The 23,730-nt window shown below is 58.7% G+C and overlaps 14 protein-coding genes across 14 annotated transcripts; 6 read left to right on the top strand and 8 right to left on the bottom strand.

Annotated features, from left to right (window-relative positions):
* Nucleotides 1-24: 24 nt before the first annotated feature.
* On the bottom strand, nt 25-2,223 carry OT_ostta13g01650 (Brf1-like TBP-binding; the record flags this gene model as incomplete). The annotated part of the gene is made up of 1 exon (XM_003082593.2): nt 25-2,223. One exon carries the CDS (start codon nt 2,221-2,223, stop codon nt 25-27), a length of 2,199 nt encoding a protein of 732 aa, XP_003082641.2.
* Nucleotides 2,224-2,734: 511 nt separating this feature from the next.
* Nucleotides 2,735-4,480, top strand: OT_ostta13g01640 (WD40 repeat; the record flags this gene model as incomplete). The annotated part of the gene is made up of 1 exon (XM_003082592.2): nt 2,735-4,480. One exon carries the CDS (start codon nt 2,735-2,737, stop codon nt 4,478-4,480), a length of 1,746 nt encoding a protein of 581 aa, XP_003082640.2.
* A 123-nt stretch (nt 4,481-4,603) lies between these two features.
* On the bottom strand, nt 4,604-5,514 carry OT_ostta13g01630 (Target SNARE coiled-coil domain; the record flags this gene model as incomplete). Its single annotated transcript, XM_022982717.1, has 2 exons — nt 4,604-5,333; nt 5,459-5,514. 2 exons carry the CDS (start codon nt 5,512-5,514, stop codon nt 4,604-4,606), a joined length of 786 nt encoding a protein of 261 aa, XP_022840212.1.
* A 332-nt stretch (nt 5,515-5,846) lies between these two features.
* On the bottom strand, nt 5,847-6,251 carry OT_ostta13g01620 (unnamed product; the record flags this gene model as incomplete). Its single annotated transcript, XM_003082589.1, has 1 exon — nt 5,847-6,251. The coding sequence occupies one exon, from the start codon at nt 6,249-6,251 to the stop codon at nt 5,847-5,849; it is 405 nt and encodes a 134-aa protein (XP_003082637.1).
* A 114-nt stretch (nt 6,252-6,365) lies between these two features.
* Nucleotides 6,366-9,560, top strand: OT_ostta13g01610 (unnamed product; the record flags this gene model as incomplete). Its single annotated transcript, XM_022982716.1, has 1 exon — nt 6,366-9,560. The coding sequence occupies one exon, from the start codon at nt 6,366-6,368 to the stop codon at nt 9,558-9,560; it is 3,195 nt and encodes a 1,064-aa protein (XP_022840211.1).
* Nucleotides 9,561-9,997: 437 nt separating this feature from the next.
* Nucleotides 9,998-10,426, top strand: OT_ostta13g01600 (Translation initiation factor 1A (eIF-1A); the record flags this gene model as incomplete). Its single annotated transcript, XM_022982715.1, has 1 exon — nt 9,998-10,426. The coding sequence occupies one exon, from the start codon at nt 9,998-10,000 to the stop codon at nt 10,424-10,426; it is 429 nt and encodes a 142-aa protein (XP_022840210.1).
* A 77-nt stretch (nt 10,427-10,503) lies between these two features.
* On the bottom strand, nt 10,504-11,682 carry OT_ostta13g01590 (EAP30; the record flags this gene model as incomplete). Its single annotated transcript, XM_022982714.1, has 1 exon — nt 10,504-11,682. One exon carries the CDS (start codon nt 11,680-11,682, stop codon nt 10,504-10,506), a length of 1,179 nt encoding a protein of 392 aa, XP_022840209.1.
* Nucleotides 11,683-11,895: 213 nt separating this feature from the next.
* On the top strand, nt 11,896-13,797 carry OT_ostta13g01580 (S15/NS1, RNA-binding; the record flags this gene model as incomplete). Its single annotated transcript, XM_022982713.1, has 1 exon — nt 11,896-13,797. One exon carries the CDS (start codon nt 11,896-11,898, stop codon nt 13,795-13,797), a length of 1,902 nt encoding a protein of 633 aa, XP_022840208.1.
* Nucleotides 13,798-13,848: 51 nt separating this feature from the next.
* Nucleotides 13,849-15,345, bottom strand: OT_ostta13g01570 (Folylpolyglutamate synthetase; the record flags this gene model as incomplete). The annotated part of the gene is made up of 1 exon (XM_003082585.2): nt 13,849-15,345. One exon carries the CDS (start codon nt 15,343-15,345, stop codon nt 13,849-13,851), a length of 1,497 nt encoding a protein of 498 aa, XP_003082633.2.
* A 150-nt stretch (nt 15,346-15,495) lies between these two features.
* OT_ostta13g01560 (Staygreen protein) lies at nt 15,496-16,460 on the bottom strand (the record flags this gene model as incomplete). Its single annotated transcript, XM_022982711.1, has 2 exons — nt 15,496-16,140; nt 16,329-16,460. The coding sequence occupies 2 exons, from the start codon at nt 16,458-16,460 to the stop codon at nt 15,496-15,498; spliced, it is 777 nt and encodes a 258-aa protein (XP_022840207.1).
* Nucleotides 16,461-16,971: 511 nt separating this feature from the next.
* Nucleotides 16,972-18,576, top strand: OT_ostta13g01550 (Cytochrome b5-like heme/steroid binding domain; the record flags this gene model as incomplete). The annotated part of the gene is made up of 1 exon (XM_022982710.1): nt 16,972-18,576. One exon carries the CDS (start codon nt 16,972-16,974, stop codon nt 18,574-18,576), a length of 1,605 nt encoding a protein of 534 aa, XP_022840206.1.
* A 97-nt stretch (nt 18,577-18,673) lies between these two features.
* On the bottom strand, nt 18,674-19,705 carry OT_ostta13g01540 (Rhodanese-like domain; the record flags this gene model as incomplete). The annotated part of the gene is made up of 1 exon (XM_003082582.2): nt 18,674-19,705. One exon carries the CDS (start codon nt 19,703-19,705, stop codon nt 18,674-18,676), a length of 1,032 nt encoding a protein of 343 aa, XP_003082630.2.
* A 291-nt stretch (nt 19,706-19,996) lies between these two features.
* OT_ostta13g01530 (Uncharacterised protein family Ycf55) lies at nt 19,997-21,855 on the top strand (the record flags this gene model as incomplete). Its single annotated transcript, XM_022982709.1, has 6 exons — nt 19,997-20,164; nt 20,330-20,843; nt 20,899-20,960; nt 21,049-21,480; nt 21,558-21,729; nt 21,782-21,855. 6 exons carry the CDS (start codon nt 19,997-19,999, stop codon nt 21,853-21,855), a joined length of 1,422 nt encoding a protein of 473 aa, XP_022840205.1.
* A 61-nt stretch (nt 21,856-21,916) lies between these two features.
* Nucleotides 21,917-23,572, bottom strand: OT_ostta13g01520 (Zinc finger, ZZ-type; the record flags this gene model as incomplete). Its single annotated transcript, XM_003082580.2, has 1 exon — nt 21,917-23,572. One exon carries the CDS (start codon nt 23,570-23,572, stop codon nt 21,917-21,919), a length of 1,656 nt encoding a protein of 551 aa, XP_003082628.2.
* Between the last annotated feature and the right edge of the window lie 158 nt (nt 23,573-23,730).

The following is a 23,730-nucleotide window of genomic DNA, read 5'->3' as shown; positions in this document are numbered from 1 at the left end:
TCGAACAGGTATCGATGCGATGGTTTACTTTGTCTTAGACTTCCTGGCGACGAGTCCGCTCGGGCGGGCCGGGTTGGCGCCGCTCACGTGTCTCTTTGCGCGCGGCACGGCGCCGGCTTGCGGCAAACCGGCGGGACGTCTGCGGGAGGCCTTTGAACGCCTAGTTTCGGGAGATGGGGCGGTTTTCTCACCACCGGTCGCAGCCTCGGTCGAGTCGTTCGTCGCGGCGCTGGGCTGGGGATCGGAGACCTTGAACAGGTTCTCCAAAACCTCGTAGTTAATCTTTGAGCTTCCCTTTTTCTTGGACAGTGCCTGGTGCACTGCCTCCGCAGGTGTCTCCGCAGGGGGGACCACCGCCACTTTCTTCTTCCTCTTGCTTGTAGACGGCAGCGTGCGAGCAGGTGTTTGCTCTTTCAGCGCTTGGCCCTCGAGATACTCCTTGTTCAACTCGGCCCAAACGACCCGTCGAAGCTTGACTTCGTTTTCGTCATGAATGTACGAGTCAATCTCGTCATCGTCAACGTCTGACAGCGTGTCGATGTAGTCATCGTTCCGTTTCGGGACCAGACCATCTGCAGTTTCAACGATGGCATTCGCCATCGCGGGATCGAAACGAGTCTTCTCCAGAGCTTTGACGTCGTGCGGCGAATACTTGGCCAAGTGGTCAAGGCCCTCGTCGTCAAAGCACTCAGCGGCGATCAAAAAGTGCAGCACTGGTTCGTCAACTTGCGCGATGCGCTCGCCCTCGTTCTCGGAGAAAGTCTCGTACTTCGGGTGAAGCTCACACATGTGTTCTTTGGAGACTCTACCTCTCGCAAGATCGCTCGTGAACGGCAAACAAACTAATTCTGCCCATCGCGAGCCGACGAGCAAGCGCAAGGATTCCTCCGCACGAAGTAAAAAGCCAGCACCGACGGGCTCGCGGTTACTAACGCTGCCCACTAATCGGTGCGTGTGCGCTGTCGATGCGGACGTCAACGCTAGCTGTTTACGCGAATCGTCTTGCGGGTTGAGCAGCGCGCCGAAGTCGACTTCGAGCGCTGATTTGAACTCTTGAGAAATCTTATCGTCGTCCACCAAATCCTCTGTCGATGGGAGCATGAACGACTCCGACTCGGCTTTTCGAATCGCTTTCGCTCGCATAAACGCCGGTGGATCGGCTCCACCCATCGAACCGCCGGATATCCGAACGTAATCTATATAACACGACCTGCACATCCCATGTGCAAAGTGCGGCGTGTTCTCACTGTCCTTGTGCACGCAGCTAAGCACAGACATCGAACTCGATGGCAGCGATTTCAGTGTTCTATTTGCCTCCTCTTCTATCTCGTACGTTCGCGCCTGCGTATCAAATTCCTCCACGGACAGCGCCGCGCTTGGCGTATTCTCAAACTCAGACAGACGCTTCTTCAGCGTCGCCTCGCCGACGTGCACCACCGCGACGACGTCTCGCTTACTCGGATTGAATCCGTGAATGTGTGCCGCAACCCACAGAGCGGCGCCGCAAATCCCGTTCGGACGCCGTCCCGTCTGCATCCAATCCCTCTTCATCGACGCGACCAGTCTCAGCGCGGTGTTGGCGACGGTGTGCATCCTCCGTCCTAAACTGAGCTTGTCCGCAAACCTGTGAATGAACAGACTCGGATCGATCGGCTTCTGCATCAACGGATGCTGCTCCAGACGCAAGAGTCGACACAGCTGCAAGAACACCGCCCCCAAAACGTACACGTTCGTCTGTAACACGTCCGCGAAGTCTATCAACATGTACGGTCGACTCTCCTGTCGACAGATGATGTACAGACACGCCCCCGCAACTTGACTCACTCGACGCCCCCTGGTAAAGTTTCTCTGCACCGCGAGCTTATACAAACGATGCGCCGCGTCCACGACGTCCTCCCTCGGTCGTATCGCCAACCTATCCGCCACCTGCTTAATCTCCAGTTTCCCTCGGTACAGCGTCCGCTCGTGCGAGTCCAACTGCACGCCGTACAATCGTCCACCTCGACTCGCCCTGATCACTCCGTGCGCGATACCGTTCTCCGGCACGAACATTCCATCCGGCACGCTCGCTCCCTGCGCGTTCTTCGTGAACGTCGTCTCCCCACTGAACACCACGCGTTCGTGTAAGATCTTCCCGCACTGCGTGCAACACGTGAACCCATTCGATTCATTCGTCTCCGCGGCCACTCTTTTCGCGCATCCATCGCACCATCGATGGACCATGTTCCCGCGTCCACCACCACCCCCCGCGCGCGCGCCGAGCGTGCGCGCGCGTCTTCCGCGCGCCCGTCTTCCGCGCGCGTCCGTCGCCCGTCGCGGTCGCGCACTTTTGGTCCGCGTCGCACCTCATGAGACCACTGTTGGTCCGCGTCGCACCTCGTAAGACCTCTTTTGGTCCGCGTCGCACCTCGTGAGACCACGTCGAGGGGCCAGCGTGGACGACGACGACGACGACGGACGACGACGACGACGACGACGGCGGACGACGGACGACGACGCGACGACGACGACGTCCTCGCTTGTGTCCTCGTCCCCGCCCCTGGCGAGCGCGCGCGCACGCGGGGACGAGGAGACGCGCGAGGACGCGTAACCACCCGAGCGATCCGACGCGGACGACCGAGCGCTCGAGGTCGCGCGCGCGCGCGCGCGCTGAGGGGTGACGCGGGCGCGCGGGGGGGGAGATTTGCGCGTGGGACGTTCGGTGATGCTTCGAGCGGAGATGCTGGACGTCGGAATGGATGGAACGGGTGCACGCGCGGCGGCGGCGGCGGCGGATGAGACGCGCGCGGACGCGCGGGGAAAGGGAGAGAACGCGGAGTGTGCGGTCGGCTCGCTCGGGAAGAGTCCGCCGATGGCGAGGAATATATTCGCGGATTTGCAGCGTAGACAGTGGTGCCGGGAACGACAGTCGCCGGAGCGTCGAGGGCACGCGCAGAGCGCGCACGCGGGGGCGACGGCGCTTCGGTGCGGGAATAAGCGCTTCGTGGAGGAACTTCGGTTGACAGAGACGCTGGAGCGACACGGTGGATGCGTGAACTGCGTGAGCTGGAATGATGATGCTTCCTTGTTGATCTCGGGGAGCGATGACATGACGGTGTGCGTTTGGAGCTGCGGGGCGAAGATGCCTCTGAAGGGGTCGGCGTTCACGGGACACGTGCACAACATATTTGCCGCAAAATTTGTGCCGCAGTCCGGCGATGGGTCGTGTGTGACGACATCCGCGGACGGAGACGTGCGTCTCACAGATTTAGAGCGCGGGTTTCGAGGACCGCCTCCGCAGCACTACGGGTATCGCTTGCGAGGGGCGAATCAACCGGCGGCTGAGTGCAGTCGCTCGCTGTGGGCCGGAAGGGGAGCGGGCATGGGGATGGGAATCACCTTTGTCCCGAACGAGCCGAACACGTTCCTATGCGCGCATCAGGACGGACGAATCCGTTTGTTCGATCTTCGACAAAGTCACGGCGGTCTCGGCGGGACATCGCACGAGATCATCGCCGACCTGAGCTCGCACGGGCCAACGTCTGAAATCGTCTTCGATCCAACGTCGCCGACGACGTTTGCGACGTGTTCCGATGACCCTTACGTGCGCATCTTTGACCTGAGACACGTCAACAATAATCGAAGAGAGGCGGCAAGGGAGTTTCCCACGCCTCCGAGTCCTAGCACGTCCCCTACAGGGGAGCCGGCGTTCTCACGCTCGGCTCGTTTGTCGTTGAAACATGACATTCCGTGCGTCATGTTGGTGACTCCGCTAGAGCTGAGCCGCGGCGTTCGCTTCGGCTCGCCGATGGGATTTGAAGGCATCTCAGGGTTGGCGTATTCATCGAAGGGTGAGCTTGCGATTAGCTGTAAGGGTGACGACGTGTACGTCCTGGACACTCGAAAGGCGGCGGCGAGCGCCAACTCTCACTTTCCGCGGGAGGACTTGGAGTCCCGTTCTTTCCCGTTGGCGACATCGTATTCTGTCCCAGTCGTCACCACGCCGGCAAAACGCTACGTCGGGCGCAAGAATGTGAAGACGTTTTTGAAGGGCGTCGCGTTCATGTGCGACGATGAGTACGTCACCACTGGCGGCGACGACGGAAATGTGTACGTCTGGCACAAGGACTCCGGTGAGCTCGTACGTAAGTTTCAAGCGGACAGCTCGGTCGTGAACACCGTCTTGCCGCATCCGCATTTACCCACAATGGTTTGCTGTGGCATAGATAACCACGTCCGCGTCTTTGAAGCGGGTGATGGTGGCGTTCATCTGGGTACGCCCCCAAAGCGCGATGACAACGATGCCTGGTTCGATGAAGAAGACGAGGAGGAAGACGACGAAGACGACCAAGATGACGACTCGGATGAGGAAGAAGAAGACTCAGAGGAAGATACAGACGACGCAATTCTCGCGCGTTGGGCGACGCGAGTTATCGCTCAGTCTAACGAAGACCTTCCAGATGACGAAGACGACGAAGACTTTGAGCCCATGCAGGCTTGAAAAAGCTCTCAGCCGCGCGTCAATCCGAGCGCCGAAAGGCGCTGCGCGCGCGCGGCGCCCTGTATAGAACCACAAATTCTTTTCTGTTTTATGGCTACACATCTTTTTTTGTAATTAACAACGCTATTTCAAAAAGCGCAAGACGACCACCGTCACGACGCCCGCGATGACAAGAAACAGCAAGAGCATGATGCACTTGTCCGTGGCCAGCCCTCGCGTCATGTCCTTGATTACCGCGAACGATTTTTTCAGTGAAAAGTGAATTTCATCGAGATCGTCCACGATGCGCTCTAACTGCGTCGTCTGACCGCGCAGTGCCTCAGCCGTCAGCGCGCCAATTTGAATTGTCTCTTCAACTACTGCCTCGCTTCGCATGATGCTCTGGTCCGTCTGGTCCATCACATTCCTTCCGTGCTGGATCAAATCACCAGCCTCCATCTGCATCAACTGCTCGTCCTCTAAGATGATATCCTTATTTTTAGGCTTAAACGCCGGCAACGCGAACGCCGTGGACGTCGACGCCGACGCTCCCGAGGCTGTCGCGGCAGGCCGCTCGGACGTCGCCGAAGACGATCCCCGCGCGCTCTCCTCCGACTGCGCCGCGTTTGCCCGAGCCGTGAGCTTTGTCTGCTCCTCCTTCTTCATCTGCACAAAATTATTTAACTTGGACACGTACTGCTTCTTCATGCTCGCCAAACTCTCCGCGTCCATTGACCCCTCGCTCAGCGCCACGCGCTCGTATTCCTTGATCAACTTCTTCGTGTCCGCCATCTTATTCGTCAGCTTCTTCAGGTGCTGCGTCGACATCGCGACGTCGGGATTATCCAAGACATCTCGTCTTTTAAACCCATCCCTGTGTCGATCGAAAAACCGCCGCGCATTTCGTCAGTCTCCTCCGTCCCGCTCCTTTGCCCGCGCGCGCCAACTCCGTTCGCCGCGTTCGCGCAATCATCCAACGCCTTCGCGTGCGCGACGCACTCTAACTCGGCGAACGCCGTTCGAAGTCGATCACTCAGCGCGCGCGCGGACGCCATGTTCGTCGACGTATGCGTCGTCGTCGTCGCGCGGACGCGAGCGTTTTAAACGAATGCGATGAATGCCCGAACGCGCCACGTGCGATCGATCTCTCGTCCGCGTCCACCGACGCCCCGCTCGCGCGATCCCACGCGCGCGCGCACGTCGACGCGACAACCGCGCCCGGGTGTCTCACGAACGCGCGCGAGGACTCGTCGATCGAGCGAACCGACGCGGCGCGGTGTGCGGGTCGTAGACGGAACGCCCCGCGCGCGCGTCCGCGCGCGAGGCGCAAAAATACATTAACAACGCGTCTCCCGAGACGCCCTCGCCGTCGTCCCCGACCGAGGCGCTAAAATAATCCAAAGAGTTTCTTCCTCGGCGTCTCTTCCTTTTCGCTCGACCGCGTCTTCGCCGGCGTCTTCCCCGGCGTCTTCGCCGGCGTCTTCGACCCGCCCGGCGTCGTCCGCCCCGCCCTCGACGGCACGCTCGCGATCGTGCGCTGAGACTCCCGTCGTCCACCGAACGTAAACTTTCCCTTCGTCTCGCTCGCCCGTCGCTTATTCTCCGCGATCTTCGCCGCTTTCGCCGCTTGAATCTTCTTGATCGTCTCCGCGTCGATGTTCGGGCCGAAACCACCCAACGCGCGCGTGTGCGTTCGCGATCGATCGCCCGTCTCTCGCGCGCGAGCGACGCGGCGGTCCGTCACGGGCGCGATCGCGATCGATCGCGCGAAGGCGAGCGCGCGCGCGGGCATCGAGCGCGCGGGCGTGCGACGAATGACGATGGTTGACGTCGATGATGGATGCGATGATGGATGCGTCGACGCGCGCGTCACACGGACGCGGTCGAGGGCGTCGATGGCGGTGCGATGGGCGAGGCGTCGACGTCGATGACGGACGCGCGCGCGGGGGACGAACGGGGACGACGGGCGACGGGGAGGGCGTCGAACGCGCGCATGGGCTCGGGACGATGGAGACACGGCGCGAGGACGGCGCTGGGAGCGCTCGCGAGCGCGTCGGTGACGATGTTCTCGGGTGGTTCGGCGATGATGGCGGTGCTGACGGTGGGGGGGGCGACGACGTACGTTCTGGACGTGTCGGAGAGCGCGGAGGGGGCGCTGGGGACGATTTGGCTCACCGCGGCGTGCGCGTGCGGGACGCTGGGGGCGAACGGGAGTTGGATCGGCGCGACGTCGTTCGCGTCCTCTGTGGGGTTGTTCGTGGCGAACACGGCGAGTTTAGTGACGTTTTGTTTGTGGTGCACGATGCACTTTCGATGGATCGTGATCGAACATCCGGGAACGGCGGCGGCGTGCGAGCGCGCGCTCTTCGCGCTGTGTCCGCCGGTAACGGGGGCGGTGCTCACGTGGGCGTTCGCATCCACCAGCGCCGGGGCGGAGGGGGCGGCCTTCTACGGTGTAGTGGTGTGTCTGATCGCGCACAGGTTGTTTTTGTTTCCCATCGAGTCCGGATGCGCGCTCGCCGCAACCGACGGTCAAGCGAAGACGGAGCGCAGGCGAAGCATCTTGACCGAAGACGACGCAAAGATCTCCACCGTGGTGACGCTGACGCTTCCGGTGTTGGCGTATCTATGGACAACCATCGATATTCTCTTTGAATCGATCGATCACGCGTTTGCGTGCATCGCACTCGTGACGATTCCGGTGCTATATTTAATCGGTACGGGCACCAGGCGATCGTTGTGGTGGTGGCGACGAGCTCAGGAGCCGGAGATGAAGAAGACTGAAATGTTCGTTCTTCTCCTGGCTCTCATGGGATTCGCCGTGAGCTTAGAGGGTACATTGGTATTCGGCGAGTTCGGCGAGTATATCGAGTTACCGGCCCCTTTGAAGTACATTATGGTTGCAGTCTCGGTGAACTGCGCTCTGGTGGTGTTCGTCGTGTGCAACACTAATTCTATCGGCGAAATGGTGCCGCTGAGTGCGGTACAGGTCGTGTTGGCGGTAGCGACGACGACTGCAATCTGTGCAATGGGTGCGCCGATTTGGATGCTTCCCGTTCCCGTCGCTGGATCTCGGGCGTTCATGAAGTATCATTACGAGGACGGATCGCCAACGGATTATGGTACCTTCGCTGTGAGTTGCGTCGGGTGCTTTGTATGGTTTCTTGCGAAGAACTTTTGGAGTTTAGATGTCGAAGTAGGTTCTATTCATATAACGTCGCTGTGTTACGCCGTTTTAGCACTCGCTGTGATGGCGTTGGGATTACCCTTCGCCCTGAGCACGAAGAGTTTCAGCCACACTGGAGTCGGTTCTCTCGTCGTGGGATACGTCGTGGCACTCGCAGTCGTGGAACAAATTCTTGTTCAAGTGACACACGAGGACGGTTCACTGATTTATCCACCGTATCTAGTCATATCAACATCTGTTTGCGGCGTGTTGGCGAGTAAAAGCCTCGTCATTAGCGGTCGCATGAGCCGAAAATTTGGGTGGATGGTTCAGAGTTCGAGCGCCGCAAAGTTATCAATGCTCTTCGTTCATGGCCCGATGGAGATGTTCAGCGTTCTCATCGTGGTTCTAACGATCAGCGCCCCGCACATACTCGTGCATCGCACAAAGTCTCTGAGTGCGGGAGATTGCATAAACTATTGCGTGATATTGGTGGTCTCTTTGCTGTTTGCACGGTTTGCGATGTTCGAAATAATTTTTGAAATCACTGGTCACCGGCCGACTGATGCGACGCTCTTCGGCGGACTCCTCCTCATCACCGGGGCGAGTTTGGCGCGCCTATCGACGCATCATAACTTTCGCGACGATGATATCGGTAGGCGCTTTCTCGTGATGATCATCTTTTTCGGCTGCTTCCTGGTCACTTTTCGACCTCCCATGCCTTGGAAGGGCGAGGTGGGCATGTGGTACGACGCCGCTCACGTACCCGATTCCGAAGAAGACGATGCGAGACTGTACGGTATCAGAAAGGGTAAGCATCACGGTTGGCCGAGCTGGTTGTTGATGCTAGCCGCGCTCACGGCTATGTTCTCGGTATCATCCCCGCGCAAACAAACCAAAGCAGTGTCAACAATTCGCATAATATTTGGCGCTGTTTGCGGCGGAAGCGTCGGGCTATACATGGCGCTAGAATACTTCGCCGAGCAATGGGCGTTGGATGTATTCTTGTTTATGGCGTGTGCTTTGGTCGGAGTGTTTTTATCGTTCGCGTACACCCCTTCGGCGACGTCTTCACGTTGGCTCCCATACGTGTACACGGCTTACGTCTGTGCGTTGAGCTGTGCGTTTGTCACGCAGACGGGCGGCTCGACCGTCGAAGAACGAGAGCAAAGACTTGATGGAAAGTATGGTGTTATTAGTGTTTTCGCCGGGGCGTCGCTTCAAATCGCGTTCGCGCTCAAGTTCCAGGTATACTCGAGCTTGGAGAGCACTCGACAGCGCCAGCGGCGCAGGAGCCGTGCGTCGCCGTTTCTCCCCGCCACGGGCAGAAGCCGCCCTGAATATTTCCGTGGCGTCGCGAGCAGGAATGAACATAGGGAGCTCAAAGTACGATCGCTGGCGTGGATGCCAATTATCGGGAACATCGCCACACTCACCTCTTTTGCCGCTTGCGTGGTGCTCGCCGATGAGCTGACAGGAGCTTCAATTTTTTCAGTCTTTGTGCTAGCTCCCATTCTGCTTCTCCTGCATCAAGACTCGGTGATGTTCCCGACGTTGGACGAACATCAAAGGTACGCTCCACCGATGGCCGTGATCGTGGGCAAGCTATGCTACGACGGCGTGCTCGCCGTGCTCGCCGGTCCGAATAAAGTTCACGTCCTCACCGCCTCTGCGTCCAAGCTCCCTTGGATGATGGTCAACGCGACGAGTCTATTCCTCGCCTCGATGAGCAGCATGAACCTCATTCACTACCTCGCCACGAGCGTTCGAACGTCTGGAATGACGCTCGTCCTCACGGCGCCGCTCGCCGTGGTTCCTCCGTTTCTCTCAAAGCTCTCCGCCGTGCGCGCGTTGTCCGCGGTCAGCGTCCTCGCTCTCGTTCTCCAGGACTTCCTTCAACGCCGGGCGAAGATCGCCGGGTTAAAGTATTTGTAAGCGATAGGATTTGTAATCACCCATTCGGTGATTCCATCGACCCGTCGTGCGCTCGCGTGGACCCGCGCGCCGTCCGCGCGCGCGGCCACCATCCATGGACAAATCATCGAGTCATGACTCGTCTAGGGTTTAGCCACAGGCTCGGTCCACCCCGCGCGCGCGATCGCGCGCCCCCCGAACGCGCCGAGCCCGCCCCGATGACCCTCGCCTCGTCGTCCCCGCGCGTCGCCGACGCCGCACTTCACCGAGCGTCGACCGGTCGAACGCGCGAACGAGAGCGACCGACGGGCGCGCGAACGCGAACGCGCGCGACGTCGAGCGCCGCGTCCGTACGTCGTCGAACGCAGACGCCAGGGCGAACCTAGGGTCTCCGCGATTCGAACGTCACTCGTTCGAACGACTCGAGAGCGACTTGAGCGAGGGTAAAGCCGGGAGAGATGCCGAAGAGCAACGCCAAGGGTAAGGGCGGGAAGAACCGCCGACGCGGGAAGGGCGACGGCGGAGATGAGAAACGAGAGCTCATCTTCAAGGAGGATGGTCAAGAGTACGCGCAGGTGCTCCGCATGCTCGGAAACGGGCGCTTAGAGGCGCAGTGCATCGACGGGGTGAAGCGGTTGTGTCACATTCGCGGTAAAATGCGCAAGAAGGTGTGGGTGAACACCGGGGACATCGTCCTCCTGGGCTTGCGGGACTTCCAGGATGAAAAGGCGGATGTCATCTTGAAATACTTGGCCGATGAAGCGCGCTCCTTGAAGGCGTACGGCGAACTTCCGGAGACGTTCCGCGTGAACGATACGGACGGTTTCGAAGAAGAGCGAGACGAAAACGACGACTTCTTCGATTTCGATGACATCAACGACATCTAAACAATTTCCTAGTACTACTACCGACGTTTTTAGCTCTCCATACGGCTGAGTGAGTTAGTTGTTCGATACGATCTGAGTCAATCCAGCCGCATCTCCTCCTCGTAAAGGTTTGCATAAAATCGTATTTGCGTTGGCCCGTCGTCTCGACACAAAATTCCTCGCGATTCCGCCATGCGCAAATACTCGAGCGCGATTTCCGGCGTGGTCTCCAGTGTTTGCGCCGCCTCGTACGCGTCGAGAGAACTCTCTGGCGTGGGTAAAAGGGCCTTAATTCGCGCACACGCCTCGTCATCAGTGCGTTCTGTCGTGTGGATCACTTTCACCCCGTTCTCGAACTCGCGCAGGTGTACGTCGAACGCTTGAGATTCCCACGATTCGCACGCGCGCAACATATCTTGCGGCGAAACAACCTCCACTCCTCGCGCTCGATTGAATAAACAGAACGCATCCGTCAATGTAATGATGCCATTCGACGAATCTAACACTGGTTTGATCCAGCGCGCGAGCTGTGCGCCCAGTTCTCGATGAAACTCTGCTCCGGATCCGGCGCGCGTCACCGGACTCTTGATTCCGAGACTGAGCACCAACCGCTGCAACTCCGATTCAGTCCCGCTCTTCTTCTCCGTGCTCGTCGCGAGACGCTCGGCCAGGGCGACCATATCACTAGCCTTCGCCATGAGGGACTCGAGGTCGGAAAACGCCTCGTCCATCGTCCTCTGAGTCTCCGCCGCGCGCTCCAGTTGACGATTCACCGCGCCGCCAACGCCCGCCGTCGCCGCCGACGCCCCGCTCGCCCTGCGCCTGATGTCCGCCTCGCTCGTCCCACCGATCGGTCGCATCTCTCGCCTTCGTTCCGCCATCCCTCGCTCCACGGCATCGCAAAAAACGTCGCCTTCCCTCCCTCCGATCGTCGCCTCGGCCCATCGCCCGTCCCGCGTCGTCAACCGAATCGTCACCCGCCCCCCTCCGAACACCCTCGAGAGCGTCGACCGTCCGTCTCCACCCCGCGCGCACGCCCGAACGTCATCGTACGTCATCTCAATCATCCCCTCGTCCTCGGTCGCCGCCGTCCTCGGTCGCCGCCCCCCGCTCGCCTCGACGATGAACCGACGCGTCGTCGCCACGCATCGCCGCCGACCCAATCCTCGTCCGTTTCCGCCCTCCTCCTCCCCGACCGCGACGACCGCGGTCGCGCGCGCGAGCTCGATCTCCGTCTCCTCGACCGCGCTCGCGCCCGGGCGTCGGTCGTCCGTCATCGACGCCTGGACGCGACCTCGCGCGAGCTCGCGTCCGCCGATCGAGACCATCGTCGAGACCGTCGAGACCATCGACCGGGACCATCGACCGGGACGATCGACCGGGACCATCGACCGGTCGAGACCATCGATCGATCGAGACCATGGAGACCATCGACCGGTCGAGACCATGGAGACGATCGAGACCATGGAGACCATCGATCGGTCGAGACCATGGAGACGATCGAGACCATGGAGACCATCGATCGATCGAGACCGGTCGAGACCATGGAGACCATGGAGACCATGGAGACGCGCGATCACCCCCGTCGACGCCGTCGATCGATCGATCGATGGGTGAGGACGACGGCGACGTCATCGGACGACGCGACCATGTTCGCGCGCGCGCGAGCGATGACGACCGCGCGCGCGCGACCGTGGGGGTGTCGACGACGGTACTCGGGCGGGGGCGTCCGCGCGGGGGGGGGGGGCGCGCGCGTGGACGCCCACGGGGCGCCAGCGCGGGCGAGCGCGGCGTACGCCAGGCCGGAGCGCATCGCGGGGGTGAAGGGACGGGACGGCGGCGCGTCGAGGATCGGAGAGACGCTGGAGCTGCGAGGATGGGCGCGAAGCGTTCGAACGCAAAAGGGCATGGCGTTCATCGATCTGAACGACGGGAGCGCGATGACGGGAATGCAAGCCGTCGTGAGCGAAGGGAGCGGGGCGTGGGCGCTCGCGAACAGCGGCGCGTGCGCCACGGGGGCGGCTTTGCGGGTGAAGGGACGATTGGTGACGAGTCCTGGAGGGAAACAAGCGGCTGAACTCGCCGTTGACGAGCTCGAGATCATCGGTGGGGCCGATCCGGAGACGTACCCGTTGCAGAAGAAGCGACACACGCTGGAATACCTCCGAAGCATTGCGCACTTACGACCGCGGACGAATACCATCGGAGCCGTGGCGCGCGTTCGAAACGAGTTGGCGTACGCCACGCACAATTTTTTCCAACAAAATGGATTCCTGTACGTGCACACGCCCATCATCACCGCCTCCGATTGCGAGGGTGCTGGTGAACAATTCCAAGTGACGACGCTCCTGAGCGGCCTCGACGCCGGCTCAGCGACGACTCCGGGAGCGGTGCAAGCCGCGGAGGTCGCGGTGAAGGCGCAAGGCGATGCGGTGAAGGCGATGAAGGCGGGTGGAGACGTTAACAAGGAGACTTTGCTCGAGGAGGTGGAAAAACTCAAGGCTCTCAAGGCTGAATTGGAGGCTCTCAGCGCCTCGACCGGGATTCCCACGAACAAGGACGGCTCCGTCGACTACACCCAGGATTTCTTCGGCAAGCGTTCGTACTTGACCGTTTCAGGACAACTCAACGGCGAAATCATGGCTTGCGCGGTGAACGACGTGTACACTTTCGGTCCGACGTTCCGGGCCGAGAATAGTAACACCTCTCGTCACTTGGCTGAGTTCTGGATGGTCGAGCCCGAGCTCGCGTTCGCCGACTTGAAGGACGATATGGACTGCGCCGAGGCGTACTTGAAGTACTGCCTCAATCACGTTCTCGAACACTGCGATGAGGATCTAGCGTTCTTCGAGGCGAACATTTCCAAAGACAACCTTCGCGAGCGCCTTCGCAACGTTGCTTCGCAAGAGTTTGTCCGCATCACGTACACGGAAGCTGTCGAGCACATCCAAAAGGCGACGAAGAAGTTCGAGTTCCCGTGCGAGTGGGGGTCGGATCTTCAGAGTGAACATGAGAGGTACATTTCGGAAGAGGTTTTCAAGGATCGGCCCGTCATCGTGCGCGACTACCCGAAGGATATCAAGGCGTTCTACATGCGCTTGAACGACGACAACAAAACCGTCGCGGCGATGGATGTACTCGTTCCTCGAGTGGGCGAACTCATGGGGGGAAGCCAAAGAGAAGAGCGACTCGATGTGTTGGAGCGCAGAATCGAAGAAAACGGCCTGGAGAAGGAGGCGTATTGGTGGTACTTGGATTTGAGGCGATACGGGTCGCAGCCGCACGCAGGTTTCGGCCTCGGCTTCGAACGCCTCGTGCAATACGTCACCGGTGTTGAAAACATTCGCGACGCGATTCCTTTCCCCCGTTACCCGGGTAGCGCCGAATTCTAGGTTGAACTGCTAGGTTGTAACTAAAATAATCTATTCGCTATAAATACTCAACTATTGCGCCTCTAGTATGTTCCGCATGGCTCTGAACGTGTATAGCGATCCGGTCACGACGACAACCGCGTCGGGGTCATCCTTCGCACCCGCCAACGCGACCTCCAACGCCTCGTCAAATTCGGCTACAATTTCGGGCGGCGGATCGTAATTTTGATGCCCTCCTTGCAATGCAGTCGCGAGGTCTTTCGCCGGAGTCGTTCTAGATGATCCGCCAGCGACTTGCATTTGTGTACAGATGACAGCGAGAGGATTTGACTTGTACAGCTCCTCAAGAAAACCCTTGTGATCCTTATCGTCCGCCATACCTACGACGAATACCACTTTACGGCGCGGAAAGATCTCTCCGAGCGTTTTCACGAGCATTTCGGCCGAGGCTTTGGTGTGTGCACCATCTGCGATCACACTCATACCGTCCACATCGAACATTTCAAAGTTTCCGGGACTGCGAGTTGATTCCAAACCTGTTCGAATGTCCTCTAACGACACGTCAATTTTACCCTGCCCACGAAGCCACCATAAAACACGAACCGCAAGATCTACGTTTTCGCGTTGGTGCGGCCCGACGAGAGGTATGACAACTCCTTCGAGCCTCGCCTCGAGCACGCCGTCGACGCTGATATCGATGTCTACTTCTTGCGACGGCCCAAAAGTTGACACGCGATACCCAAAAAGCCTCACATCAGCGCTCACGGTGTCGATGATATTTGCCCCTCGTTGTTTCAACGCACGCCGCAGCATTTGTGTAATTTTATCATCCGCGTTCGGGGCGTAAAATACCGGTCGCCCCTCGTGAGCGATCCCAGCTTTAGCATCGACAATCGTATCGATGGACCCCCCTAGCGCCGCTAGATGCTCCTCACCGATGTGTGTGATCACCGCAGCCTCTAAATTCTCTGGACGTAAAACGTTCGTCGCGTCCCTACTCCCCCCAAGGCCGACCTCGACGAGAGCTAAATCGACTTTGGCCTTCTTGAAGTACGCAAAGGCCAACGCTGTGAGCACTTCAAAGTACGATAGTTGACCATCTTCACGCTTTTGTGCCGCCTTTATCTCCGTCTCGACCCCGTTCAACAAGTTCAGCACCTCTGTCGATGCGTCTTCATCCGAGCTTCGAATCCGTTCCGCCACCGTGTACACGTGCGGGCTCTTGTACGTCCCGACGCGCTTCCCGGCGCTACGTAAGACGCTTGCGAGCACCGACAGCGTCGTTCCCTTGCCCTTCGTTCCGCTCACGTGCACGGTGGTGTACGCGACGTGCGGATCCCCAAAGTCTTTCAACAGCCTGTGCATGCGACCGAGATCGAATCCGTCCGTCGTGTTCGTCCCGGCGCCGCGAGGGACGCCGCTTCGTTCGTGATTGACGAAATCTCTCAAGCACTCGTCCACGGACGCGAACGAGGTCAATGGTCGACGAAGGGTGCTACACGGAGGAACACGCTCGGCGAGCATCCTAGCGACAAAGTGACAGGCGCGATCGCGCGTGAGTCGCCGCATCAGAGACGACCGCGCCGGCGCGCGGCGCGACGCGGTGTGACGCGTCGCGCGCGGCGACAAATCACTCCGGTTCGAGCGCAAATAAATCTAAGCGTGTACGTTAAAAACCTAAAACGCATCGCTCGCCGGCGATACGCGATGCGCGCGACCCTAACGCGGAGGAGTCGGCGACTTTTCCAATACCACCCCTCCGATGTCAATAACACCGCTTCCGCGCGGCCCCTTGATTGTTTGCCTAACGTTATCTGCTATCCGAGGATCTAAACCCGCGCCGTCGGCGCAAACCACTCGCTTGGACTTGGTCTCTTCCGATCCCGCGGTGCGGAGGTCCCCCCAATACTCCTTATCTCCCGGTCCGCTCGCCTCGCCAAAGTTGACGTACACCGGGCTGTCAAACAACTCCGGGTAGGTCGCCAATAGCTCTCTCTCGGCGTATCTCAGCGTATCCAACACCAGTGGTAACTTTTGCCGAAACACGACCGCACGAAAGGGCGCCGCCCATCGTATCCACCACGCCTCATTCGCGCTCACTTGACAGAAGACGTGCAACCCGTCCTCTCTCCACTCGGCGAGAACCTCGTCTCTGAGGAGTCGCGTGTACCAAACGGACGTCTGCTCATCGTTGAATGTCGTGCCCACCGTGAGAGTCAGATTTCGCGTGACGTCGTTATGCGTCAGCGTGTACCTTCTCTGTAGTAAAGACTCCGGTTCTACCTCGGTCGACGTCGCGTCGAACGACACCGACACTCTATCGGGGTCAAACTTGAGCGCGTCGAACACCGCGCTCGTCACCGCCTGGGATCGAAAAATGAGTCTCGTCAGTCACCAATCGTTCATCGTCATCGTCTTTCACCGCATCGTCGCGTCGATCTCCCTCTTCATCGCCCATTCGCTCGTCAAACTCGGTTCGCGTCTGTCTTCGCGCGCGTCTCGTCGCGCCCCTCGTCGCTCCGCGCGGATCTCTCTTCTCGTCGTCGACGCACCCTTCGTCCGCTTCTTCTCGCCCGTCGTCCTCCCCCGAGATCCCGCCTCGATCGCGCGCCGCCCCTTCCTCGATCACCGTCGTGAAACGTCCGCGCCGTGGACGCCCTCGACGACGTCGTCGCCCTATCCATCCCGTCGCCCTCCACTGGCTCGGGATGTGTCCTCGTGCGCAATTCGCCTCTCGATCGATCTCGATCGCGCGATCGTCCTCACGGGGCTCTCAAGCGCGATCACGTCCGCGTCGTCGGCGTCGCGCGCACCGACGCCTCGATCGCGCGCGCGACCGTGCGCCGCGCGGTGTCGCCCGACGCGCGCGCGACGCCGACGCCCACGACCGCGCGTCCACCGCGATCGATCGTGATCGATGACGACCGATCGATCGTGATCGATGACGATCGATCATCACCGACCATCATCGACCGCGACCGATCGATCGTGATCGACCGCGTGACCGATCATTACCGATCGATCGTGATCGATGATGACCGACCGCGATCGACCGTGATCGATCACCATCGACGTGATCCACCGCGCGTCGCTCGCGACAGACGCGCTCGGGCGACGAACGCGCTCGGACGACGAGGCGGTGGATCCACGCGGACGACGGGAACGAGGTGCGCGCTCGAGCGCGATCGAGTGGCGATGTACCTCGGACGCGGCCGTCTCGAGAGCGGGACGACGCGAGGGATGATGCGGACGCACGCGCGGCGACCGTCGACGACGTCGAATCCGTGCGCGCGGTCACGCGTGCGTAAGACGACGGAGCGATCGCTCGCGCGAGTGCGACGATCGACGAGTGAGAAGGGAAGCGCGCTCGTGCTCGAGCGAGAGAGCGAACGGGAGAAGGAGGAGGGAGGGAAAGCGCGAGCGGAGGGATTGCGATTCCAACGCCCGGACGTCGCCGCGCCGGGGGGAGCGGATCCTTGGAACGACGAGAAGTGGACAAAGACCAAGTGGACGGTATTCAGAGACGTCGCGTACGATCTCGATCCTTTCTTCGCTCGACACCCCGGAGGAGACTGGCTCCTGAACTTGGCCGTGGGACGAGACTGCACCGCGCTCATCGAATCCTATCACTTGCGACCAGAGGTGGCGACGGCTCGTTTCAGAATGCTGCCCAAACTCGAGGATTTTCCCGTCGAGGCCGTGCCCAAGTCCCCGAGACCGAACGATTCGCCGTTATACAACAACATTCGCAACCGAGTCCGCGAAGAGCTCTTCCCAGAGGAGGGAAAGAATATGCACAGACAGGGCGGCGACCACGCGACGGTGACGATTCTGGGTTTCGCCGCCTTTGCTTATGCCGTGTACTATTCCCTTCCGGGGTTCCTTTCCGGCTGCCTCCTCGGTCTCGCGGGGGCGTGGATTGGTCTCACGATTCAGCACTGCGCCAACCACGGCGCGATGTCTCCTTCGCCGGCCGTTAACGGCGTCCTCGGTTTGACGAACGATCTCATCGGCGGCTCGTCCTTGATGTGGAGATATCACCACCAAGTCAGCCACCACATTCATTGCAACGACAACGCCATGGATCAAGACGTGTACACGGCGATGCCATTATTGCGTTTCGACGCTCGCCGGCCCAAGTCCTGGTACCATCGCTTCCAGCAGTGGTACATGTTTTTAGCGTTCCCGTTGTTGCAGGTTGCCTTCCAAGTCGGAGACATTGCCGCACTGTTCACGCGTGATACCGAAGGCGCTAAGCTTCACGGGGCGACGACGTGGGAGCTTACCACGGTTGTCCTCGGTAAGATTGTGCACTTCGGTCTTTTGTTGGGGCCGTTGATGAACCACGCGGTGAGTTCTGTTTTGCTGGGGATCGTCGGTTTCATGGCGTGCCAAGGTATAGTTCTGGCGTGCACGTTTGCTGTGAGTCACAATGTCGCGGAGGCGAAGATACCTGAGGACACCGGAGGAGAAGCCTGGGAGAGAGATTGGGGTGTCCAGCAGTTGGTGACTAGCGCCGACTGGGGTGGAAAGATAGGTAACTTCTTCACGGGTGGCCTCAACTTGCAAGTTGAGCACCACTTGTTTCCGGCGATTTGCTTCGTCCACTACCCGGACATCGCGAAGATCGTGAAGGAAGAAGCGGCCAAGCTCAACATCCCTTACGCGTCTTACAGGACTCTTCCTGGTATTTTCGTCCAATTCTGGAGATTTATGAAGGACATGGGCACGGCTGAGCAAATTGGTGAAGTTCCATTGCCGAAGATTCCCAACCCGCAGCTCGCGCCGAAGCTCGCTTAGGAGCGTACGAACGAAGATTATGATTTGTGATTTTACTCAGCTTAAAACAACCAATTCTATAGATTCGCGCTAGACTATGCTACTAATTCGACTCTCGCTACACGTTGATGTGAATTCGTAAATCGAGCAACTCCCGTTCGGCGTTCATTCGGTTGAAGACTTGACCAACCGGGACCGGTTCGGGCGGCGCTTCGCCTTCCTCGTACGCGTCATAGCTTTGCACATTTCCATCGGGGCCGGCATACGCGCCATCGACGTACGAATGACAGTTGTGCAAGCCGGAGTCGGACAACAACTGCTTAGCCCAAGCCGCAGCACTCGCGCTTCGACTGTGTAAGAGGATCAAATTATCCGCCGTAGGCTTGTGAAATCGAAACATTCGCACCCATTCTTCCTCTGTCATGCCCAGTGCCTTCGGAAGCTGATCCACCGGGACGTGCGTCGATCCCTCGAGTGTCCCATACAGGGCTCGCTCATCAAACCGGCGAATGTCCAAAATCACTAAACCGAGCAGGTTACCGTCATCTCTCACAGTTTCCATCAGGAGTGAGACTGCGTCTAAGCTCATCGAGCCTTCTTTCGCTGGCGAGATCGCGTCGTTCTCCTCGAAGTGTGCCAGCGGTACCGCCGCCGCGAGACCGCCATCCACGACGGAGCACCTGGTGAAGCCTAGACTCGTCGCGAGTGCCGCCGCGTGAGATGAACTGTGTCCGTGGGTGCTGACAAAAATGAGCGTCGTTTTCAAGCTCGGCACAGGGACGTTTGGAAATTTCTTCGCCCACAGCATCGATCGGTTGCGCAGAAGATTGGCCAACTCCTCTGGTAGGATGTGGGTCACGTTGAGCCGTTCGCTGAGCTTGGATACCGCGCCTCCGTCCTCCTTGCTCGCCGGTCTGACATCTAGAAGGACGTATGGCACGGGATTCGTTTGCACTAACATCCAAAACGCCTTGGCGCTCAGTACGCCGTACGTCTGCTTGTTCAGCTTCACCGTGGGCGTCGCGTTCGCGGTCGTTCGTTGCCTCGCTCGATCTCTGTGTTTGGCGCTCCGTAACACGCGCACGGACCAGGCGATGAGGGAGAGACACACCGCGGTGGTGAGCGAACCACCCACGTTGGTGACGTGCATCGTTCGTTCGCGCGCCTCGCTCGACGACGCGCTCTGACGCTTCGGTGAAGAGGAGCTCGAGGAAACGAACCAAGAGCGAGTCGAACGAAGACGCCCGGGCGATGTTTCCGCGCGGGACCGAGGCTGGGACTAAACCCTACAGAGACTCATTAATGAGTCACAACCCCTGAATGTTCGAACGAGCTCGTTTCCGACCACCGACCACCGCCCTTCAACCGCTCCGCGGTCTCGACATCGCGACGAGCGCGAGCGCTGACGCGCGCGAGGTCGCGGGCGAAAACGTTCGTCACCATGCGCTCGGTTTCGACGGCGTGCTCGCTCGGGGCGTGCGCGGGAACCCGCAATCATTCGAGACGGCGCGCACCATCGACGAGGAGGTTACAAGCGATTCGAGGAGTGGACGGGTCCGACGGAGTCGTCGATGTGGCGCGAAAGGGCGTGGAAACGTTCTTACAACGGGTGCGTCGTCGATGTCGCGAAATTTTGAGCGACGCGCGATCGATTTGGTCGACAAGGAGACGTTTAACCGTCCCCAAGCGTGAACGACTTCAACTCTGTTTGGGAAGAAACAACAACTCGCTCCGACGCGAAGATGGTGTCTGACCACGCTTTTTTCGTTCGCAGGCGTCGAAGGCATTGCCCATCATGCTTGGACGCGAAGATGATGTCATCTTCGCTCGAGGTAACGCCCCTCAGGTGGTTGAGAAGACGGGTTCGGGTGAGCGAACCGTCGAGCTCACGCGAGCTCGAGTGGAAAGCTTGCTCAAGCCCGACGCGGGGAGGGATGATATCTTCCAAGCCGCGGGTCAAGGTTTAACCGGTGTTCCGGGTGATCTCGTCCAGGTCGGCTGGTGGGATACGCGTAGCCGACTCGAAGCATCACCGGAACTTGAGCTGCAAGCTCTTAACGACAGTTCCAGGGCTCAACTTATCGGAGCAGTTCTCTTGGCGCTGAAAGAGGCGCTGGAGAACATCGAAGAGAACGGAGGGAGCTTGCGTGAGCTCATTAAAAGGGTGGCTCGCGTATCCGCGAACGATTGGATGCGCTCGATGTCACTCGATGTCGGAGCGGAGGAGCGATGTGCTCGAGTGGTGAGCCTTGCAGGAGACGCCGCAGATGAAAAAATTTGGCAGAACGGTGAGAGTTATCTATCGTCTTCTTTCTCATCGACCGATCTGACCGTTTTTCGAAGGAGATGTAGTCGAGGGGAGCAAAGTGGCGCTTTACGCGGGTGTTCTAATGTATTTGGCCAGGGTGCGTACTTCGTTGTGCAGTCGTGTACCTGTCAATTATTATTTATTTATTTATTTATTATTTATTCTGATTTATTTAAACGCCGCAGAAGTCCGAGGTATCTGACGATAAAGTTGACTACGTCGAAGTTTTGCAAGAGACGACGGGTTTTGCGACGCGTGAAGTCGATTCGGTGCTCGAATTTTTCAATTCGCCGATGGCGGCAGTGTGTGTTTCCGTTCTGCAGGACGTGGTATTAAATATTTCCGACTCGGTGGCGTCTGCATACGTCGCTTGCGCTCGCGAAAATCGGGCAAATATCCCCGTGAATGGAGGAATCGTTCGTGGCGAAGATACAGGCGCCGTTGTTCGCGTTCCACCGTTCAGAGACGCACTCGGCATCCGTCTCAAGAGCACACGTTCCTTAGAAAAATTTCGCAACGAAGCAGCGATGCGTCTCTGGCTTGAACGTAATTATTACGACGTCCGAGCGATGTACGAGGATTGGCATAAGTTGTGGGGCATGAATGAAAACGGCGAGGTGAGTAATTCTACTCGATGGCGCGATGCGAATAAATTTATACTCTGAGCACGAATTAATTAATTTTTTCCACTCAGTTGGTATCGAGAAAAATCTACGTCTGCCGCCAACCTGAGCTCGAAAAGTTGAAGGGACTTCGACTCTTCGTTTCCATGTTTCTCGAAGTTGCAGACGTGAGTATTCCGCTTTTCAAGAACGCGCTGAATAACTTTAGTCGAATCGCTTCGTGGTTGCTCGTAACATTAATTGGTGCGTTCGAATTAATTATTTGTCGCCTCTCAGCTGACACACTTTCTCGCAGGGCGATCGCTTGGATTGGTGTACAGAGGGATCAAGGAGAGCGTCGATCCGCAAAGTCGTGCGAAATTCACGTAGGTTGTACGAGATGGTCGTCCTCTCGGAAAGGAAATCTATCTGAAACTAAATACAATGTGCGCTATTCTTCCTCCTCGCTCTTGTCCTCGTCTTCCTCATCTTCGTCGTTATCGTCTTCTGATTTCTCCTCGTCGTCATCCGGTCCATTTTCGTCCCCCTCCATATCTTCTTCGTCTGCGTCGCTATCACGCTTGGACTTCTTCGAAGCGGGCTCCGCGTCCTCTGTCTCGTCCGGGTTGGTGAACCCGTCTTCGAGTACCCACCCGTGCTGAAGCAGTAACTCGTAGACGCGAACGGCCTTGAGCGGGTCAATTTTGAACATGGTCCGAACACGGTTTCTAGTTAGTGGTGTCTCGGACTTCAAGCCCTCACGCATCAGTTCTAACTTCATCGCCAGGTAGTGCACGGGCAACAGGCGGCAACTCGTGCAGAGTTCCTTCTCGTCTTCGCTCAAAAGATCCACACCTGGTAGATCCGTGAGATCAAGAGCTAAGTACATGCGGCGACGAGTTCCAGTACTCGGAGTTCTAGGCGTCGGTATCGCAGACGTCTTCTCTTCGTCAGCAATTCTAGCCAACTGCTCGTTGATCTGTGTGGCGTCTCGTATGATAAACTTGTTCGCCCTGGCTATGTTCTTACTAGTCGGATGTTCGATCGCACGAAGGCGCGCGAACTCGGTCTCACGACGTCGTTTCTCTAAGTCGTAATCTTCGCCCTCAGCTATGGTATGAATGCCGTTACGCCTCCACTCTTTCAGTTCGGTGATGCGGGAGCGGAGTCGGTGCTCAGCGGCGAGACCCTCCAACAGCATCTCATAATCCGTGGGTGAAAGGAAACGAGCGAACACGCGCATAGTGCCATGGAGATCCCGCTCGTATTGACTTCGCTTCTTTTCGAGATTCTGCTGCTTTTTCACGTTCAAAAGATTTCGTTCAAGGATGAACTGCTTTCTTCTCGCTCGCTCTTGAAGCCGACTGTTGTAAATTTCAATCATCCGCAGCTTCATCTGGACGTCTTCTTCTGTGTCGTTCTCCCGGAACTCCATCTCAGCGAGTGGAAGCTCAGCATCCATATCGTATTCTGGATCGAATTCATTGCGCTTCACGTTGTAACCCGTGAGCTCCTGTACGTTGCCCTCTGTTTTCACAGCATTCGGGTTCGCGAGGGACTCGAGCACCGCCCGCTCCTCATCAGCCTTGTCTTTATTTTCATTCGCTTGCTGTTCCAGTTCAGCCTTCAGCTCTTCTTCCGTCATGCGCGGCACCCCTTTGCCAAGAATTTTCGACATGTCTGGCAGCGGAGCGCTCGGTGATTTCACGTAGACTTCGAAGTAATGTGCGTGGCACTGCGTCTTCGTCTTTGTCCCAACGTGCTCGCTCACCTCAGTCCAGTTCCCCAACCCGAACATCTCCACCGCCTCCAACAAGAGCAACTCCTCGTCCGCCCCCCAGTCTCTCGTGAAGAGTGGGAACGACATGTTATCGATGACGTGATAGTCGTGATACGCCTTGTGCTGTTGCCGCTCTGCGCCCACGGAGAAGCACTCGACGCATAGTTCGAAATTCGAGCACACCGCGCATCGTATCCGCACCACATTCGAGATATTTTTCTGGCAGTACGCGCAGTTAAACAACGCGCATTCTTCTCCGCCGCTGAGCTTGGTGAGCGCGTTCTCCGTCGCCACCCGTCGTCTCTTGGGCGCGAGCGCGCTCGCCATGATGTCTTCGTTCCACCGCCTCGCTCCTCGTTCGATCCGTCGTCGCGCTCGAGAATGTCGCTTCGAGAGACGTCACCGGTACCTCCGCGCTCTCGCTCGCGTCTCGCGCGCGAGCTCGACCGACGCGCGCGACCGTGTGCGGGGACGACGACGCGCCC

The sequence above is a fragment of the Ostreococcus tauri genome, assembly GCF_000214015.3.
Source record: "Ostreococcus tauri WGS project CAID00000000 data, contig chromosome 13, whole genome shotgun sequence".
NCBI lineage: Eukaryota > Viridiplantae > Chlorophyta > Mamiellophyceae > Mamiellales > Bathycoccaceae > Ostreococcus > Ostreococcus tauri.
The sequence above is the reverse complement of the archived record's forward strand: the minus strand, read 5'-3'. Positions and strand labels throughout refer to the sequence as shown.